The following is a 21,832-nucleotide window of genomic DNA, read 5'->3' as shown; positions in this document are numbered from 1 at the left end:
TTTTAGTGACTTGGTCTTTTTAATATTCCTATTATTTTATTCACACATTTCCTTTATTTGACATTTAGTAATTTTCCTTCTTTTCTCTACATATTTCATTCTCATTATTAATTTTTTGTCCAGTCTTTTGTAAGACATGGTCAGCAGTAACAGGGGCGAATCCAGACACTTTGTAAAGGAAGGTGCCAGGCAGAGTTCCTCAGAAAAAGGGGGTGCTAGGACATTTTTTTGCCATTTTTTGTTAATTTTACAAATGAAAATAACACATTTTCCAATAAAAAGGGGGTCCCACCCCTTGAATCTACCATCAAGTATTAGATAAGAATTCCAACATTATAACAGTAATATGATATAATTGTTTCTTTACCGCACACAAAGCAAACTTTTTTTTATCAACTTTGTTTGAAAAAGCTGTATGTGAATATTCGTTTACCTCATCATTACATATTCAATAGCCTGTTACATATAATTTTAAATATGAAAAAACTGGGTATGGTGAAACACAACAAATGCACCAGCATATAAACTAAATTCCAAGTAGAAAATGCGGAGATAACCACAAGGAAAAAGACAGCTTTAAGTCATCTCTGAAAGGCCTAAACATTAATAGTAATAAAATGCATGGAAAACGGAATGATGACAATTCTTCAAAACAGAAGTAGAAGTAAATTAACGACACAATTGAAAACAAATGGATCAGGTGAAATGTAACAACCAGGGTATAACCTAAATACAAAAGAGTAAATACCTTCAGAGATCATCAATGGTCTTTAATTGACAAGTGCAAACGCACCTTTAAGCTCTGAAAGGCCCGAACAAGTAAAGTAATAAAATCAACGGTAACAGAGCAATTATTCAAAATCAAACTAAAAAGTGATACAACAACACAAAGACACACCGATGACCCCTGACTGTGGTGACCAATGACCCCTGACTGTGGTGACCAATGTCCCCTGACTGTGGACAGGCTAATGAAATCTGTGGTGGGTACAAGGACACATTAATGACCAACATCTGTGGAAAACAGCAAAAAATCTAAATTGGGGTTAAGCTAGTTTTATAAGGCGTTAACCACCCCCTTAAATGTAAGCCTTACATTACAGCAGCATGGTTAAGCCTTACAAAACTAATGATCTTACAAAGGTAAAAAATGAACAGAAACAATAAATAAACACGCCATAAAATTCATTCAATAGTACATCTAAATCTCTCCATGAAATACATACACCATATGTGCCTTTCACAGATGTTTATTTGGGTACATCCTTTTGATTGTTAATTATTCTTTGGACACTACAATAAAGTACTTTCACTAACCAAAGCAATCAAGTGAACCACAGTGAAACTTAAGTCCATTATTGTTCAAAAGTAATTTTTAGTTAAACGATGAAAAGAATGTATAATCTTAAACACTGAAAAAAACACAAGTCATGATACTTTTTTGTAAAATTTATTAAGTATTAAAACTACATATATTGTATTAAAGCATAAAAATTAAAAGCCACTACGGAAATAAGAGAAATATATGATCCCTTATTTCTATATATAAAAATTGCACTTTACAAGCAAATAGAAAACATTTATGGAGATATTGAACATTGGTACATGTATTTGACCAAACAACCACATGCTCCTGAACCTACCATCACAAGACATTTCATAGCTTTAATAAAGTTTCTATAAATGGGAAAATATTTATATACAAACTTTTATGAGGCTTATGACATAAATATCATAGACATGTTGCTCAGTGCTTTTCTTTGAAAAAGCGTTAAAATCTCGATGTGAATTTTATCAAAAATATAAATGTTTGTAAAAAGCCTAGGTTCAATTATTGCAACTATAAAAATGCCCTATTCAACAAATATACAGGAAAACATCGAATTAAATTTAAATATCAGAAAGACAATTCATACGCTCATAATTTTTCTTAAAAATACATCATATTGTTACTAGTTTGGTCTCGGAGCATATGAAGTTAACCATTTACTAAGTATTCTCAATAAGTGAAGTAAAAGTATAGGTTATCAAAAGTTCGAATATTTTAGATTCTTATTCTGAAACCAAGCATAAACCTTGCCACAAAGTCTACGAGCCAATAGTGTTCATATTAAAATTGTGCTATAAAAATTTGCTTGTCAACCTTTGACAATGTCATACATTAACATAAGGAATAAATAGAACATTATGTGATGATCTTCATCTTATCAAAATAAATGTCTAAAACAAAGTTTGGTATTCAGTTCCAGCTGACTGACTGTTACTGTGGTTCAAAATGTTCTAGCTACTTTTTTTTACAAAGCTGAGAAAAAACGATGAAAATATGTCATTTTCAAACCATTTATAGGCAAGTGGACAAATGCCCAAAGTGATGAGCTTTGTACAGATGTTAAATAGTTCACAATGAAACATGACCAGTGTACATAAATATATGGTATAATTTATATTGTATAATATGTTAAGGAGATGTTTGGCACTAGTTGGAAAATATGCCATAAAACTTTACATTTTACATAAGAAATTCATGATACAACCTTTGAGTATTTCACATTTGTTATTTTTAAAACACATTGTGTAAATGTAAATACAACATATATATACAGGGTGCTTCAAACGTAAAAGCTAAATTCTTACCCAACAGTAAATACAACTTCATAAAAATATAAAATAGGTATCCAGACAACAGTAAATATGGTATGTATAATTTGAGATTCATTCAATACATTTTAATACTAGTACATGTAAAATGGTTATTGTTACTGTAAATTCAAATTTATATACAATGTTTATGTCCTATATATAATTGATAAATCATATAATTAAATTTGCTTTATATCAAGTTTACTTGTCCACTCTTCTCAAAATTTTTCCTGAAACTTCATGAAAATAATTTTAAAAAGTCTAATTTTTGTTTAGAAAATAAAAAAAAATATTTAAGCAGAAACTAAATAATATCCAATTTACTCTATTGTCTTAAAGCTATTCAGATTTACCGTGGGTATATAATATGTAAAACATCAGATTGTATCAATACTATTAAATTTTGACAGCAGCTTCTAAAATCAGTCAGCCAGTTCTGACCATTAATTATACAGGAAATAAAACTTGAAAAATAATTTTTCTCCCGCCACAAGGGAAGTACTTACTGAAATTTATTATTTTCTGTATAAAAATGATCTTTCATAATATTTCTAATAAAAAATATGAATATTATTCTTTTTATGTAAAATGACCTACATCAATTACATTTGTTATTATTTACATTTAATGGGGAAATGATCAAATTAAGAGTGATCTCATGTAAATTTAATGAGAAACAGTGTATAAAGAAGAAATAGAAAACCAGTTCAAATATCATGAAAAAAATGATAATCTAATGTTTTATCAAATACTGAATAGATTTGGGGAATGGGTGATTGATTTAAGGTATTGAAATAACTCCAAATAGGTCGAAGATATTTATTTTACAGATGAGGAATATTATTTACAAAAAAAACAAACAAAAAAAAACAAAAAGAAAAATACATCTCAAAACTTAATCAAGTAAGCCCTCCAAATACAGTTTTAACAATATCATATATAATAAAAAAAATTTGAAAAATACTTTAATTTATTGAATCTAATAATCCATCACTATATTCAAGGAACTCAATTGTCTCAAGACTTTTTGACTTGAAATAAAACTTAATTTGCAAATTTGTTTTTTTTCTATATTATACTTAGCCACCCCTTATATTTTCATTAAAATCTGGGTTCCCTTGATTGCTGTTTTCAAAATAAGTCGAGCTTTAGCAAATCAAAATTGGAAACTTTTTTTAAAAAAAACTTCACTAAGAAAAAAAAAACAAACGTTTATTTGTACTTACTCATTGTGTAGCACAACCAAAATGGCAAAGCCCTAGAAATTAGCTCCCTTTATTCATTTTTTTCAATGGTGCATTCAAATGTAATGAAAAGCACCTCAATTTCTGGTAGTGTACAAAAATATACATAATTTTATAACTAGGTCATTAACTTATACTAGGATAAATGGTTTCTCCACCATTTCCTGGATCTTTAGGATCATCATCATCATCATCATTGCCTTTTCCATCATTGTTTTTAGCACATTTTTCTCCATCTTCAATAATGTTCAGCTCCATGTTTAAATCTGGTAGATCCTCAGATTTATTATGCTCATCAGCAGCCAGCTCAGCTCTGGATAGATGGGCAACAATGCCAGCACCATAACTGTCTCCCAGTACATTGATTGCTGTTCTGATCCTGTCCCTGTAAAGTGGCACATGTCATTAACAAGAGGTCTTACTCAATATAAGCTAAATGATCCTGTCCCTGTAAAGTGTCACATGTCATTAGTAAGAGGTCTTAATCTAAGGCTAAATGATCCTGTCCCTGTAAAATGTCGTATGTCATCAACCAGAGGTCTTACTCAATCTAAGGCTAAATGATCCTGTCCCTGTAAAGTGACACATGTCATCAACAAGAGGTCTTACTCAATCTAAGGCTAAATGATCCTGTCCCTGTAAAGTGACACATGTCATCAACAAGAGGTCTTACTCAATCTAAGGCTAAATGATCCCGTCCCTGTAAAGTGTCACATGTCATCAACAAGAGGTCTTACTCAATCTAAGCTAAATGATCCCGTCCCTGTAAAGTGTCACATGTCATCAACAAGAGGTCTTACTCAATCTAAGGCTAAATGATCCTGTCCCTGTAAAGTGACACATGTCATCAACAAGAGGTCTTACTCAATCTAAGGCTAAATGATCCTGTCCCTGTAAAGTGACACATGTCATCAACAAGAGGTCTTACTCAATCTAAGGCTAAATGATCCCGTCCCTGTAAAGTGTCACATGTCATCAACAAGAGGTCTTACTCAATCTAAAGCTAAATGATCCTGTCCCTGTAAAGTGTCACATGTCATCAACAAGAGGTCTTACTCAATATAAGCTAAATGATCCTGTCCCTGTAAAGTGTCACATGTCATTAGTAAGAGGTCTTAATCTAAGGCTAAATGATCCTGTCCCTGTAAAATGTCGTATGTCATCAACCAGAGGTCTCACTCAATCTAAAGCTAAATGATCCTGTCCCTGTAAAGTGGCATATGTCATTAGTAAGAGGTCTTACTCAATCTAAAGCTAAGTGATCCCGTCCCTGTAAAGTGTCATATGTCATTCTCAAGAGGTCTTACTCAATCTAAGGCTAAATGATCCTGTCCCTGTAAAGTGACATATGTCATTAGTAAGAGGTCTTACTCAATCTAAAGTTAAATGATCCCGTCCTAGTAAATTGTCATATGTCATCAACAAGAGGTCTTACTCGATCTAAGGCTAAATGATCCTGTCCCTGTAAAGTGGCATATGCCATTAGTAAGAGGTCTTACTCAATCTAAAGCTAAATGATCCTGTCCCTGTAAAGTGGCATATGCCATTAGTAAGAGGTCTTACTCAATCTAAAGCTAAATGATCCTGTCCCTGTAAAGTGGCATATGTCATTAGTAAGAGGTCTTACTCAATCTAAAGCTAAATGATCCTGTCCCTGTAAAGTGTCATATGTCATTCTCAAGAGGTCTTACTCAATCTAAGGCTAAATGATCCTGTCCCTGTCAAGTGTCGTATGTCATCAACCAGAGGTCTCACTCAATCTAAAGCTAAATGATCCTGTCCCTGTAAAGTGGTATATGTCATTAGTAAGAGGTCTTACTCAATCTAAAGCTAAATGATCCTGTCCCTGTAAAGTGTCATATGTCATTCTCAAGAGGTCTTACTCAATCTAAGGCTAAATGATCCTGTCCCTGTCAAGTGTCGTATGTCATCAACCAGAGGTCTCACTCAATCTAAAGCTAAATGATCCTGTCCCTGTAAAGTGGTATATGTCATTAGTAAGAGGTCTTACTCAATCTAAAGCTAAGTGATCCCGTCCCTGTAAAGTGTCATATGTCATTAGTAAGAGGTCTTAATCTAAGGCTAAATGATCCTGTCCCTGTAAAGTGGTATTTGTCATCAACAAGAGGTCTTACTCAATCTAAGGCTAAATGATCCTGTCCCTGTAAAGTGACATACGTCATTAGTAAGAGGTCTTACTCAATCTAAGGCTAAATGATCCTGTCCCTGTAAAGTGACATACGTCATTAGTAAGAGGTCTTACTCAATCTAAAGCTAAATGATCCCGTCCTAGTAAATTGTCATATGTCATTCTCAAGAGGTCTTACTCAATCTAAGGCTAAATGATCCTCTCCCTGTAAAGTGTCATATGTCATTAGTAAGAGGTCTTACTCAATCTAATGCTAAATGATCCCGTCCCTGTAAAGTGTCACATGTCATCAACAAGAGGTCTTACTCAATCTAAGGCTAAATGATCCTGTCCCTGTAAAGTGACATATGTCATTAATAAGAGGTCTTACTCAATCTAAAGCTAAATGATCCCGTCCTAGTAAAGTGACACATGTCATCAACAAGAGGTCTTACTCAATCTAAGGCTAAATGATCCTGTCCTAGTAAAGCGCATATGTCATCAACAAGAGGTCTTACTCAATCTAAGGCTAAATGATCCCGTCCCTGTAAAGTGTCACATGTCATCAACAAGAGGTCATACTCAATCTAAGGCTAAATGATCCCGTCCCTGTAAAGTGTCACATGTCATCAACAAGAGGTCTTACTCAATCTAAGCTAAATGATCCCGTCCCTGTAAAGTGTCACATGTCATCAACAAGAGGTCTTACTCAATCTAAGGCTAAATGATCCTGTCCCTGTAAAGTGTCATATATCATTAACTAGAGTCTTACTCCATCCGATAAAAGAACTTATTGGCCAAAAATACCACTGAAAATTAATAATAAGTGTTGAAAGATGTCATTATGAATTTGGAGATTTGAATCCATGACAAATAAGAAAACATGAAGACTTTTGATAATTAGGACAAAAGAATTGCTTGAGGTTTACCAAAAATTAAGATATTTTGTCAATTTTGTACTTCTAGGTAACCTTCTGGTCATATTTCTGGCAAGGAGATGGTGTTCACATTCAGGAAACAACTTAATATTTAGTGAATACAGTTTATTATATGTGAAAATGTAAAGATGTTTCTTGGTTGTGGACAAAGTTTTCGGAAAGTAAATACATCAGAAAATACAGCAAAATTTACAATTCTTGGCAGTTTTTGTTCAGTAATGTATATTTTTGGAACAATTATGATGTTAATACAACAAAGAAATGTCAACAAAACATTCCTTTTCTTTTTACTATGTTATGAACATCTTAATGTTAAAGTAACAAAGTTGATATTTTCAGGCAATATTGACAGCTTAATGCCCTTGCACCTTTATAAGCAGTAACATTCAAGTTTACGAAATGTCTATCATCATTTTTTTTTACAGTAAAAATTCCTCAACTTTCAAATAACAGCTTTACTTGCATTGAAAGGCAATGCAATGCCACCTCCAATTTGAAAAATAAAAGAGTCTTCTATAAAAAATGAATAAGTTGAAATTTTAAAAACTACTAGAATATAAATAAAAGGAACACATTGTATTGAAATATTGAAATTCAAGCAGGTAAAGACTGCAAATCACATAGGTTATTAAATATGTATATATTTCACCTCTACTGGTAACACATTCTTATCTTATACTGAAACTTACAGGAACCAATCTACAGCCAAAATGAGGCTAATATCTTCTGTAGGTAAGTTGACTGCTGTCAGTACCATCAACATGGTAACCAGTCCAGCACTGGGAATACTAGCAGCTCCAATACTTGCACAGGTAGCTGTCAAACTAATAAAATACAAAACTTTATATAGATAGCAATGAATTACTGAATGTTCCCTGTGTAATAAATTTCCACGTACGCCACATGTAATTTCAGTTTCTGGCTTTCCTTCCCCAAAATGTCAAAACACTTTTTTGTTTTGACTGTAACTTTGCTTGACATCATTGGTGATTTGGAATACCAGTCCATCTATCACAAAATTTTAAACTGACATAACTATAAATTATTGAGAAAAACCATATAATAATTAGGATAATTAGTATGTCATAATTAATAACCAAAATAATATCAGTCTTACCATGAATGCATTGAGATTAAACTCTTGCACAGAAAAGTTCCACACACTCCTGAAATCTAGGCATTTTTTTTACATTCATGATCATATTTTGGTTATTCACTCTTTCCAATCAATTATCTAATTAATATTGTCATTTACAATTGTCAGAAGTTAAAAATATCTATAATACTGTGAAAGTACTATTGTTAGTGGGGTACCAATTTTCATGGTTTTCTTGGGAAGGCCAAACCACAAAATTTAATTCCAACAAATAGGAGATTCCCATTGATGTGTATACATGTACTGAAAACAATGAATTTAAGAACCCATAAACTTGTGTTTCTTCCCCAAACCATGAAAATATGTTTCCACAAATTGAAATACTTTAACAGTATGAAACAAGGCAATATCAGTGATACTATTTTTAATGTACTTGACAGATAACCTAGGCAAGAAATATCAATATATTCTGAATATAGCTGAAATGTTGCTGCTCGGATGTTAAACCCCAACAAACAAACAAACAAACAAACAAACAAAATCAATATATTCAGTAGTGCTGGTAGGGTTATCTATCTTAAATGAGGTTCATACATCACTTTTGTACTATTAAAATAGTGTTTTTTTCATCTTTTATAATTTCACAATGTTGATTTTTAATTTGGGTTCACATTTGTACTAATATATGATTTCTACATAAAAATCAATTGTTTGTTCAACTGGTTTTCCATATTGATATAAATATATTATGGTTAAAATATAAACCCCAATTTTTCTCTCTATTACAAAATACTACCTAACAATGATGATCTGTCCAAATGATAAGTCGATACCATTCATCTGAGCAATGAAGATAGGAGCCACAGCTTCATACAGAGCAGTCCCATCCATGTTAATTGTAGCTCCGATCGGTAAAATAAATCTTGTCACACGTCTATCTATCTTTAGATTCTCCTCCAAACATCGGAATGTTACAGGTAGGGTGGCAGAGCTGACAAAAAAACAAAAAAAAACTTGATTTATTGCATAAGGGACAAATGGTGCTCTTTTAGAATAAGATTTTTCATTATTTTTTTAAAACAAACTATTTCATTAGTAATGATAAATGAATTTTCCTATAGGGTGCATTGTGTTCCCTACATGTTTTGAAAAAGGCAGGGTAATCCAGGTAAAACAGGACTCTAAAAGATATTTAAGCATTGGCACTAGTTGATTAAAAGAACACTCGCTACATAAAACAAAAAAAAAGGGCAAGAACAAACACAACAAAGCTAAATGAATTTGAATAATGCCAATAACTTAAAAAAATAAAGTTTGATTTAAAAAAACTTGCAGCTTAATATTGTAAATTGAGATATTATTGTATGCATTTATTATAGCCATTTTACAAAATGATTCTTTCTTAAGCAATTTATATAAATCAAGCATCAATCACAATTAAAGTTCAATTAACTATTTTAAATTTGGACCAATATTTAACAATGCTTTAATTACTGTTTTTATAATTCATATTATTCAGTTTTGACTATTTCTGTGGATTTTTATTCTTTGGCTACTAATTTTTTGTAATTTTCGTGTGTATTGTTGAACCACAAAATTTATATTCTGATGAACAATAATTTCCATGGATGCATGTTTATTCAGATGATTTAATCTCAGTATCATTCTTGTGACATGTTGAAGAAGCCATATTGAGCAGTCAACATCCAATCACCCTTAATTGTTCAATTAAACAGAATCTCAATTGTTTACTAGCCGTGGGACTACATGGGTGTGAACCACAAATAAATCGTGAAAGTGACCTTTGCTATTCACAGCTTTTCTTATCTTTTCAATGATAGCAGTTGTAGTAAAAGTAGCATTAGATAAATTCTGGGTTTACCGCTTTCCGTTTACCATACAACTATCAATCTACCTCAGGTTTTCTTTTGCAAGAATTTTGACATAATGAAACTTTAAATTATAATCAAGGAAAAAAAAGACGGGAAGCATTATCATCTTTTTTATAAAAACATTTGACAAAAATGGCTGGGCAATTACAAAACTCCTTAATAAGGGCAGGGCCCACGTTCCCACCAAAAAGCATCAGTAGGGAACACTTATATTTATACCATTACATTACATAATACCTACCTAGATCCAGTGCCAAGAGCCGTGACAAATGCCTGAGCTATTCCCTTGAATAGAAGGAATGGATTCTTCCTTGTAAAAAAGAAGTAGATGAGTGGCAGAGTAACCAGAGCATGAATAAATAGTCCTGTTAACACGGTAACCATATACATCCCAAGCCTCTCACCAACAGCTCCTGGGTCATCTAGTGATAGAATCTTACCGGTAATAAGAAACATAATACCAATAGGGGAGTACCTAAAATCAAACAGGAATTATAATTCAGGTAAAGGTTTTTTGTTACTTGAAGCAGTAAATAGACACCATTTAAATGTATGTCAGAATAAACATTTGTTACCAGATGTCTCTTTATAAACCTCATCCTGATAGAGTTGGAAAATATACTGCAACAGTGCATTGATATATTTTTTTTTCGATTTCATTTTCTTTACAACAATAATTAAAGATAATTATTTGGAAAGTGTGACTATCTATTAACTTGTTAAATCTAAAAGTGCTCTCAGCAGGAGTGGTTTTGAGTGTTGCTAATGTTTTGAATAGGTTGTACCACATACCAAATAATTTTATAATAATTAAAATAATAATTCACATTAAATGTAAACTGCCCCAAAACAGGATATTTTGTATTACTTTAAAATTAGAAGCATCACTTATAATCTAATATCTCCAGTCCAAATAAAAAACTAATCCGTAATTGAAACATTACGAAGTTCTGGAATATTTGACTTCCGAAGTCCAGACTAATCAATAATATTAATGTGACAGTACCAGTCTGTTTGGCCATTAAAAATCAATCAAAAAGTTTGTTACACATCCAATGGATTTATTCATTTAGTATTCAACTACCAGAACTTTGTTTTGAACTAAACTATGAATTCAATTCAACATTGATGTAAAAAAAAAATCTGATTCAGCTACATAAAACTTAATAAACTAACCACATCACCATGACAACCATTTTCATGATAATTTCATTGAGAATTGTAAAAAAGTTGATCATGAGTTGAGCTTCCTCTCCCATCTGGCTAAGCATCATACCGAATGCAGTAAAGAATGCAATTATACCTACAAAAAATAACATATACTGTAAAACCTGTCTAAACCAAACACAATTACTCTGTCTTTATCATCAGAATTCATTTCATAACAATTTCAACTGATTTTGCACTTGCGTAAACTTACATCTCCACAACTGTTTCAGTCCAAAAGAGGTTTAGTGAAGACAGTTTTCACTGTAGCAGACATTGCTATTCTTTCTAAGTCTTTTCAAGTCTAACAAAATACTTGAAATTTTGTCTTACCTAGACACTACCAATGATTTTTTACATAACAAACTTGAATCTCTATTTGCAATCATTTAAATTTCAATATCCGTTCATTTGAAAATCCTCACTAACTTAAATGTTATGTGGTTTAGGGTCTGCCAATAAAAATACATCTAATCAGCAAGAAAACTTAGACACAATTTTTCATGGTAAGACAAGTATATTGGTTTTTAAAATGCTAATCAATAATGCATATGATTGTACATGTATATATGCACCTTCAATTGAATTCTCAGAAAATTGTTTTGGAAGGAGAATAAAGAGTTTGTTGTCTATATTTAGTTTTAACTTTTAATGATATCAATGTATGGAAAATATAGGTAAGAAAATGGCCGGGATGCCAAACAGGAAGTAGAAGTGTGAAAGACCTAAAATTGCACCACACAACATGGAATCCCATACTGAAGCTGCGTATAAAATATCTATTGGCTGTGATTTAAAGTTGCTGAGAAAAATGTTATGAAAATGTTTTTCTGCAAACCTGCCCAACCGACATTCTGCTTTCTATAAGCCAATTTGCATTAGTACAACTCCGAGCCAAAAATACATATCAAATTCAACCATACCTAAGACATTGATACCATCACTGAATGGATAATACTGTACTGTTTTATTGTAAGGAATCTTCAGTGTTATTTCAGTATAGTTATACAAGTCTGACATGTTCAGCCTGGTGATATTATCTACTTTAGCATTCAACATCAAGCCAAGAGTAGTATTGATATCTTTGATAGACATATTCAGGGCTTCAAAATCATCTGTCAATATCTTCTTCTTAATCTTGTTATACTTAATGGTGTCCTTGTATTCAGTCCTGATGTGTGCAAAACAAGCCTGTACGAGGTTAGTTGGGAAAATGTTTCTAAAATGAGAACAAGAATAATAATTATTGTATACCTGCGACTGAATTAATTCCATAGACCTGTATTTGATCACAGGTCTATGGTAACTCATTTACATCTATATATCTTTTAAATGAATCTAATTCTCATCAAAAAATTCAAATGAACCCAAACAAAACTCTCAAGAGCCAATGGTCAGTAAAGAAGAGAAAAATGCAACAAAAACTATTTTGGACTGACAGAAAGACTGACAGACGGAGACAAGAGAAACAGTCCATCCAACTTTGTGAATTAATGGTATAATTGTAGAATAGAATTGTGTCAAGATATATTCAAATTACATAGTATTTTCTTATCAAACACCATTAAAATACCTAATGAGATCAAGGAATGCATCAAGGGAGCTAACTCTGTCATCCCCTTTACTTTCATCCACGTCATCAGGTCGTAGGTTTTTATCTCCTGGATGTATTGCTGTCACAAGAATGATTCCCAGAATGATGGCACAGAATGTTGTACCAAAATAGTACAGAATAGCTCTCAAACCCATTTTTCCACTAGTATTTGCATCAATGGATGCTAAACCTAGAAAACATATAGAAAGTACTTAGTTAAAAATAAAAATGAAATCATTCATCAATCTTAAAGATTAAGAATTAACAAAACAATAAATTTTAACATATGAATTTTCACACTTGGCGTTTTGTTCCACTTGACTGAGTGACCTTCTGATTCCACAGAAATAATATAATCTTTACCATTGCGATGTCATTAATCTATAGTTGAAGGAGCCATTGTATGAAAGTAACAAGGAAATATATGATTTTCTGCCATGGCATCCACTAGTGTGAATACATCTATTGTGGTCATTCAAAAAATCACTACTTTTACCGGCATTCACAAATTATTCCTTACAAAAAGTACCTATTTCTTAGAAAATAATATACAAAATCATTCGTTATAGTTTTTATAAATATATATTAAAGATGCAAAAAAATTAGTTAAAATATTTTTAATACCCCCCAAAAAAAATCCATGCAAGCAAATATGTTCAGTCTGTAACTTATAAAAGGAATAGTAAAGATTTATAAAATATAATAAACTTTACTTCTATCATGTGTATAGAATTTGTATCTTTATAAATTTATCACTATTTGCTTCAGTCTTGGTCTCCTCCAGAACTTATTTCATTACAAAATGAAGACCTTCAATAAACTCCTGGGAGATTCTTGGACTTAATACCTCCATTTATCTGACTGAAGGATATAAAATGCACCAGACATACAATTCATTAGGATAAACAGTTGTTCCTCATGAGATAATAATAATCTAGCTTGAATGTCATTCTGGGATTCGACAAAACATTCATTTACATAAGTATGAAACTAGAAACTACAGCACTGAGGAAAGTAATGTCAGTATTGGTATTCTAAAATAATATTATGATGAGAGATAATGTAAAAAGAAAAGCTCAAAAATTCATATTCAAGTCACTATATAGGGAATTATTTCTATCAAATTCTGATTGATCATTGTCACTATAAGTTATTGTCCCAAGTACATGAAGCAAGGACTTGAAAACTTGTACTTTTATCATTTATTACTTAAACATACAACTCCAATACAAATCCTAATCAAGTGGTACTAAAGTACAGTTCTGTCATAACATAAGGCAGAAAATGCATCATCTGATATTTAATTTGAAGTAGATTAGATGTATTTATAATAGATACTTCATATTATTCCTGCAATGTTTATTTCCAAAGTAATTTGCATATAATAAAATACTTTGATTAGTTGTTATGCTGAATGGTGAACAAATTTTGGCTGGAATTTTTTATGTAATCTCTCAGAGTCAAATTTGAAAATTGAAAAGAGTGGAAATAGCTACTAAAGCACAACAGTCACAAACACTTCTATCTGAATCGCTCACTTGGTTCAATTTTGTCTTTCAATGGCAATAAATCAACAAGAAGTTGTCTAATAATTTTGACTTAAGAAGACTTTGGTAGGACTTAACAGATAAAAATGAAAATTTGACCACAGATAGATCTCACCATGCTGAACACTTTTACCCAGTCAGAAATTAGCTTAAACCTAACAGTTTTGGAGATATATGCGAAAAACTATAGTCTGACTCCTATGTTCTATTTTTTGTAACAGCAGCCATGTTTTTTAATGGATCAAGAATCTAAACACAACTTTTGTGCAAGATACCCCAAGGAACATCTGTGAAAAGTTTCATGTAATTCCTCTCAGTAGATTCAGTGGAGAAGATTTTAAAAAAAATTGTAATGGACGACGATGACAGATGCCAAATGATGGCAATAGCTCACATGGCCTTAGTATCTTTAATTTCCAGCCAAAATGCTATGTGCAAAATGTACACATGAATCTCTTATAAACTGCTTTTAAATGATTCTTATGTGGAATTATACCGTAATTTAGAAGCACTTCCTTACTATACATGAAATAATTAGTTATATTTGTACAAAAATGTTTCAATGCTATATAAAAACATTGAATAAATAAACTTTTCTCACAAAGGTCTGTTAAAAGCATATGATCAAATTTAAAAAAAAAAAAAAAAAAAAAAAAAATCAATGTTAAAAAAAAATATTCATCCAATCTTCCCCTAATATGCTAAAAATTACAACTAATTTCAACATAATCAACCTTCAGTGAGTGGTTGAGTTGTAATAGCTCATTTTAACTCAATCAATACCATATGAAAAGATAATTATTGCTACTGGTGCTCCAACTGAAACTGACAGTGTCAGAATCCATTAACTGCTGTTTCCATGAACTATCTCTTAATTGATTGAAAATTTCAATTTCACTGACAACAGCTAGATAAGACATCAGAACATCATTTTTTATTGAAAAAGTTAACAACACTTAGTAATTATATCCTCTCTGGGGACAAAAGCTGGTCAAAAACTTCAAAGTAATCAACTTTTCTCCTTTTTTGACTGTTGAATAAAACAGAAAACATTTTAAAGTAGATGCTTCACCCGTTAATCCATCAGTAACAGATATCTACATGACGTAAAGCTATAATTCAATTGTAAACCTTAAGAAAAGTAAACATTTACTTTCTCAGTTTTCCTTTCCTCATTTGTCTACCCCAGACGACTTTTTATGAGCAACTCGGTGGGTGTTTCTAGAAAAGCAGAGGACGCTTACCCTACCAGTGCACCTGGTCCATGCTCCCTGTTTTTAGTGGAGTCCGAGTTGCTCATTTACTTTTGTTACTTCGTATGTATGATTTCAGTTACTTTATGTTCTTTGTTGTGTATGTCTGTTTTCCATGTCGGGTCTTTGTCCCTGGATTACATTCTTTTGATTACCGCTATAACCTTGGTTCCCTTGATTACTGTTTCAGCCAATACATCAACAATAGTGTACTACAGATCCTGTGATTATGGTTTAAAAAATCTGAATCAGTTGTAATTACAACAAATAAAAATGGCTTATGACATTTTTAACACTAATGAAGTATGATTTTTTTTACAACTGACATGAAAATCATATTTTGATATAAAAGATGAATAGAAATCATATTCTCAATTTACACATTCTTATAGGGATCATGGTAAGCATTTTCATAAATAAAGACTTTGCCTGAGTTCAATGCCAATTCCTTTTTAGGTCAATGATAAGAAATTGGGTTAAGTATAATACCCAAAAACCTAAAGTCTATCAACAAAAACATTCTTAAGAAAAATCAACTCTGATCATATTGGACACAGACAACCAGACATGATGATAATCCTATTTTTCAAAATGTATTGACATTCATATGTTGTTTTTTGTTTTTATCAGTAGAACTGGTTCCAATTACCTGTTATCATGCAAGAGGTAATCAAAGGTAGTATCATTAACTTTAACATCCTCATCAGTACATCACCAGGGAATGCAATTAACATGACAGCCTTCTCTGATGGTTCAGCCAGACGGAGGAGAAATCCTAGAATCAGTCCAACAAATACACTGGCAATAGTCAATGTTAATAACAAATTGTCTTTTCCCCACATTCCTATCTGAAATTAAAATGGAATGCATTTGCAAAAATATATCACAAAGTATTACAGAGCATGCATTGATCATTATCAGGGGAAAGAGTCAGTCTTCACTTGATTGAATGTAAATAACCCAATGAAGGATCTGGACAATTGAGAAGGAGATTTAATAAAAACTAGAAAGTTTAAATCTATCTCTCAAAAATCTAGTAAAATATTTTTCATTTAATCAAGGGAAGATGATCTCCTGATTATCATTATTGTATAAGCGGTAAATACTTTGCTTAGAATTAAATGAAACTCTATGTTTTAATGAAATTGACAGTAAGGATAAACTTCATGTATGTAAACATATCTGAGTTCTCCTTTCTTGTACCATATATCCTTATAAAATCTGATAAACCAGAAGACATGACATCCCATTAATGTGCCTAGATTAATTCCATATGTCTGTGTTTTTCTATGACCTCTCAGAATTTTAGGGTTTAATGATAACATACAGCATGACTAATGAATCGAAATAAGACCGTTAAGTCTTGTCTTTATATTTCATTCATACTCAGTGTTTTCTATTCAAGATAATCAATAATGTTTTTGGTTCCTATAATATAAGACAGAAGAAAGAAATATTTAACTTGGTTGTAATAACAGGGAACTATCTAATGCCATCATTCTTCAATTAATGGGATTCAGGAGGCTAACAAGCCTAACTACTAGGTTCATCCATTCTCTTGGTTTCCATTAATATGCTGATACAGTTAATAGACAAGGTCTATATTATCTTTAATGGGTCATATAGGTTTACTATTTCACCCCGCCCCCCAAATTAAATTGGGTTATCATTAGAAATCATAGCAACTTAAACGCAATTACTAAAAAAAATATATAATTTTATTAAAAGAGAACAAAATTCCAGATTTTATAGCTGTGTCAATTTATTTTCTTCTTCATGCACTTGACAAGGTTCTTGGTTTTGTCAAACAAGGAAAGTTATTAAATACTTTTGTAGAATTTGACCTTCAATGCGGAAATTAGCCATACCAATCTATTCACTGTTCACCAGTCTTATTCAACTAATTATATTGTGCATGTGTTGTTTTTTTTTTTTCAGACAAGGTCTAGCACTACCACATTTTCAAATAGAGTTCCATTAGGTTAATTTAATGCGATTGGACAAGACAATCATGTGACTCTGGACTTGAGATGGGTGAGACTGATAACAGTACAATGCACACTGGAAGGTCTAATTTCAATCTAGGCATTGCTTTTCCATATTAACAGAACATATAAAATCAAAAGATTGATTTTATTTTTACCTTTTTTACCCGTTTTCCTATTTTGCGAGGTTTAAGTTTGATAATACGACCCCTGAAAGTTGTAGAATTTTTTTCTGGTTTATTCTCGCCATTATCCTGCTCTACCATTGGCTCTGCTCCCTCTTGGTCAGCCATTGTAAATTGTCAAACTGACCTAACCTAATCAATAAAGAAGAAAAATTACATAATTATTTTAAACAATGTAAATATCAATGTTTAACTGCTGTTTCCACTTTTCAACTTTAGATGTGTTTAGATACCAATTTAATTTTTCCACAACTGTTAAAAGATATGATATATCAATTTTAACATCAGATCTCCCAGTCAGCCACCTGCTACTTCAGTGCAAGGGCAAATAAGTATTTATTGACATGTAATATCAAAGAAAATATATGCACAAATGCAATAAATTTTTGTGCAATAAATTCGACACGAAGTTATTATTCTTTACAAAGAAGCTATTCAGCTCCTGTCACAAATGTATACACTTTGATTTCCCAAATGGATGAAGAAAGGCACTTTAGTGCAGTTACAGTAACATTTGTATAATAAAGACATTTCTACAGTTATATCAGTGTAGTGGAGTATAAAATGTAGACTTGATGCTGCAGTTAATGCTATAAACAATCTAAGATCACTTCTTACTTTCTATATAAATGGTGTAATCACGAACAGTCATGAACAGGGAGTCGTAATCCTTTAATATAAAACATTCATTTCTAATGCTACTTTACAATATAGTCTGTAAACTTGTTTTTATTTGCAAATAACATTAATAGAATCTTGTAAACATCGATAATTGCTGTGAATGATTTTTTTCAAAATACTTTAATGTAAGAAGAAAAAGCTGTGTATGTAGAAAAGACGCAGTTTTAAGGGAGTAAAAGATGAAAGATTAAATGTAACATTTGAAGGGGTAGCAAGTAGGGTAACCTAGTAAACCTCTTAAAGGAGTAGTAGATGTTTCATCAGCAATAAATAACCACATTCTGTTGTCTGATAATAAAATACATTGCAGGGTACAGCTTGATTCAACAGTAGAGGTCCAATCCTGAACAGTTGGGGCAAGTATGGCTCTTTATTCCTTAATGTTTCTAGTTGAAATCCCCAAAATTAATCAAAACCTTTCTTTGGGGGTGCAGCAATTTGTGGTACAATTTAAAAGCGATCCATTCCCTTATACTGAAGTCATTATCCAGACAGATAAAAATACTTGACCCTAGCTCCTTTTTCTCACTTGGCTCATGTCACGACTCCTGAAATCCATGCCAGTCTTCCTTTTATAATATAACCATATAATTACAAAGAGACATTCACTTTAGCTCAAGTTATTGTCTGGACATATGGAAAATGCTTGTTTCAGGCTCTCTTTTGGCTCTCAATTCTAAAAAGGTTTGTCTTAACCCCTAAAATCAATCCCAGCCTCCCTTTGGTGGTATGGCACCTTGTAATACAGTGTCAATGAGATCCATTAACTAATGGTCAAGTTATTGTCTACAAATAGAGGAAATGTTTGTTTATGATCCTGCTTTTTGGCCCCTAATTTCTAAAATGCTAAAGGTAATTATGCACACAATAACTGGTTGGGATGTAGTATTGTATAATATCTTGAAATTCAATGTCAGTAAAAAGATCTGCTTTCAGGGTGATTTTATGGATCACTTAGCACTGCATAATCTCAAAACTGGTTAATGATATAGAGTAAAGGAGAAGGAGCGATAAAGGGTTTTATTGGCCTAAAATTCAACTGAAAATTAATCATAAAGTGTTGAATAATTTAATTGTGAATATGGAGACTTAAATGAGATACAAATGAGACAACATAAAGACTTCCTGCATTGAAAGGACAGAAAAATTGCTTGAAATCTACCGATATTCACATATTTTGTCAAATTTTGTACTTTTTGGTTACATTCTGGTAATACTTTTGGCAATGAAATGGTGTCCACATCCAAGAAACAACCTCATATTTAATGAATTCATTATTATTATATGTGAAAATAGTTTTCTGGATGTAACTATGTCCAAAAAAAAAACCAACTAAATTTACAATTCTCAGTAGTTTTTTTCTAAATGACATAAAGCTATGGCACCATAATGGTGTCATTACAATGAACTTGTGCCAAATATTACAATTCTTCCTTACATTTAAATATTTTACTATGTTATGCACAATTTTTATGTTATTACAACAAAGTTGATATGTTAAAGCAATATTCATCGCTTAATGCCCCTTTGCCAGAAATCTCCTTAAAGCCCTTGTAAAGAGGAACAAAAAATCATTAAAATCAGATGCAAAATTTAAAAATATAGTCAAACAAAAAATGATGTTTTCAGCCCCTTTGACCCTCATGAAGAATCCAGTGAAAAAACATATTCAAAATCTGACCAGAAATAAGAGTTCATCTCTGTTTTTAGGAGATTGTCCCACTTTGGCCCAGTAAAGACTGAAAATGCTGTTTTAAATATGTTTTATAAGAAACAAGTTAAAAAGTAATGTCAAAATTGAATGAGAAATAAACGTTCTACAACTTAAAATAAACATCTTTTTTTTACCCTCTTTGGCCTCTTTTCTTGCAGAATATTAAGTAGGGGCCAGTGAGACCATCTTAATAGCAAGCTTCTTCTACCAGCAAGTAACAATATATCAAAATTTCATGACATTCAGTTAACTACAACTGAAGTTATCCACAGAAACAAAAAAAATTACAATGCTGACCACAACATCACAACATAAAACAAAAGCAAAAATTGTGGTCATATAAAAAATTTACAAAACTATATACTGGTGCACAACAAAAATTTATGAGGTAACTTGACATACCTTGTGGCCTACTCCTGTTATTTTAAAGTCTCTGACCTGAAGTAAAATAATAATAAGATGAGCATAAAAATTCCCATGGATTCATTGCATAACAATATATAGATAATGATGCCCCTGATGACCAAGGAGCACCACAACAAAGGGATAATACCACCATTATCATTGAGTTTAATGTCGATTTAATTTGGTAAAGGTCATAATATTTAAATTGAAATTGGTTTATAAAGGGTAGTTTAATTCAGACATGTAGCTAATGACAAGGGAGTCAGAAGTTACAATTCATAAAATACTACAACCCCATTCATGTCCTAATTTGAATTTTATCAGTAGTTTAAATTACACAAATTTTTTAGAGTACTGTATTTCTGCATGGGAGTAAGAAAATCAAGCTATCCCATTGATAGTGTATGGGAATAAACATTATTACATGTAACTTTTCAATCCCAAGGTATTTTATTTGTTTACATCTCCCAATCTACACAGGCAGATATTTTTCACATGAAATTCACTTAACATGAATTGCATGTGAACAACTCATGTGAAGGCTTGATTCACATGAATTTCACGGGAACTCTGACACAAGATTTATTTGCTAAGTTCAGGTGAAAACCATATGAAATTTGTATGAAAATCATGTGAAATAATTTTGCTATGTAATATGATAACTTGACAGCCATGATTAAAGTATGTGTATTTACAAGCCATGGGTTCTACTCCAGACGGGCACTATTGTAAATTCTGCTATTTAATGATCAGGTCATTTTACATCACCAGTAAGTTTTATTAGCCTCAGCATGCAATGTACTTACCTGCACCATAGTAAAATCATACATTTTTGTGTGATATTTCTAGCAGTTTGTCAAACATGACAGTTGACATTATGCCTGATAGACCCATGCAACTTGTAAAATTTTAATACAAATCTTATAATTTTTCTTTGGTCCATTTATCTCATCATGTTTCTTTTTTCTATCAAATAAAAATACAATACATCACATCACATCAGGGTCATAATGTAGTATGTTACATACTGTTCTTTAGCATACATTCCACAACCATTTTATGCAAAAAATATTGTTAATTGTCTATGATATTGTGTCAAAACATATTCAATATTAATAATATAATGTCAAAACAACAAATAAAATGCCAGTTTTTAACAATAGGAAATCAATGTTAATTATAATTAACATTTCATAATAATCCTGAAATACCAGAAAAACATACATGTACACTGCCATTTTAGCCATGGAATGAAACAGACACCAAAATATGTCAAAACATTAGAAGGGCATTCAAAGCACTCCTTTCAGTTTTGTTCTGCTTC

General features: G+C 31.7%; 1 protein-coding gene across 11 annotated transcripts in view; it reads right to left on the bottom strand.

Moving 5' to 3' along the window:
- Positions 1 to 1,434: 1,434 nt before the first annotated feature.
- Positions 1,435 to 21,832, bottom strand: part of LOC148614883 (excitatory amino acid transporter-like) — a 69,122-nt gene continuing 48,724 nt past the window's right edge. For 10 of the 11 annotated variants that reach the window (XM_088589368.1, XM_088589376.1, XM_088589369.1 and 7 more), the window contains 10 exons: positions 20,506 to 20,541; positions 17,682 to 17,840; positions 16,188 to 16,386; positions 12,718 to 12,928; positions 12,068 to 12,363; positions 11,115 to 11,241; positions 10,180 to 10,413; positions 8,843 to 9,037; positions 7,640 to 7,774; positions 1,435 to 4,269 (listed from right to left, as the gene is read on the bottom strand). In XM_088589368.1, coding sequence (XP_088445494.1) covers positions 4,011 to 4,269; positions 7,640 to 7,774; positions 8,843 to 9,037; positions 10,180 to 10,413; positions 11,115 to 11,241; positions 12,068 to 12,363; positions 12,718 to 12,928; positions 16,188 to 16,386; positions 17,682 to 17,816 — 1,791 coding nt within the window. In that variant the 5' untranslated portion in view covers positions 17,817 to 17,840; positions 20,506 to 20,541 and the 3' untranslated portion in view covers positions 1,435 to 4,010. Of the gene's footprint in view, positions 4,270 to 7,639; positions 7,775 to 8,842; positions 9,038 to 10,179; positions 10,414 to 11,114; positions 11,242 to 12,067; positions 12,364 to 12,717; positions 12,929 to 16,187; positions 16,387 to 17,681; positions 17,841 to 18,326; positions 19,560 to 20,505; positions 20,542 to 21,832 lie in introns of those variants that run through there. The other variant, XM_088589380.1, reaches the window with a different exon arrangement.

This window comes from Perna viridis, chromosome 6, assembly GCF_037379345.1.
Source record: "Perna viridis isolate PV_CMFRI_1.1 ecotype Kerala chromosome 6, ASM3737934v1, whole genome shotgun sequence".
Lineage (NCBI taxonomy): Eukaryota > Metazoa > Mollusca > Bivalvia > Mytilida > Mytilidae > Perna > Perna viridis.
Note: the sequence above shows the minus strand (reverse complement) of the source record. Positions and strands in the feature narration are given on the sequence as shown.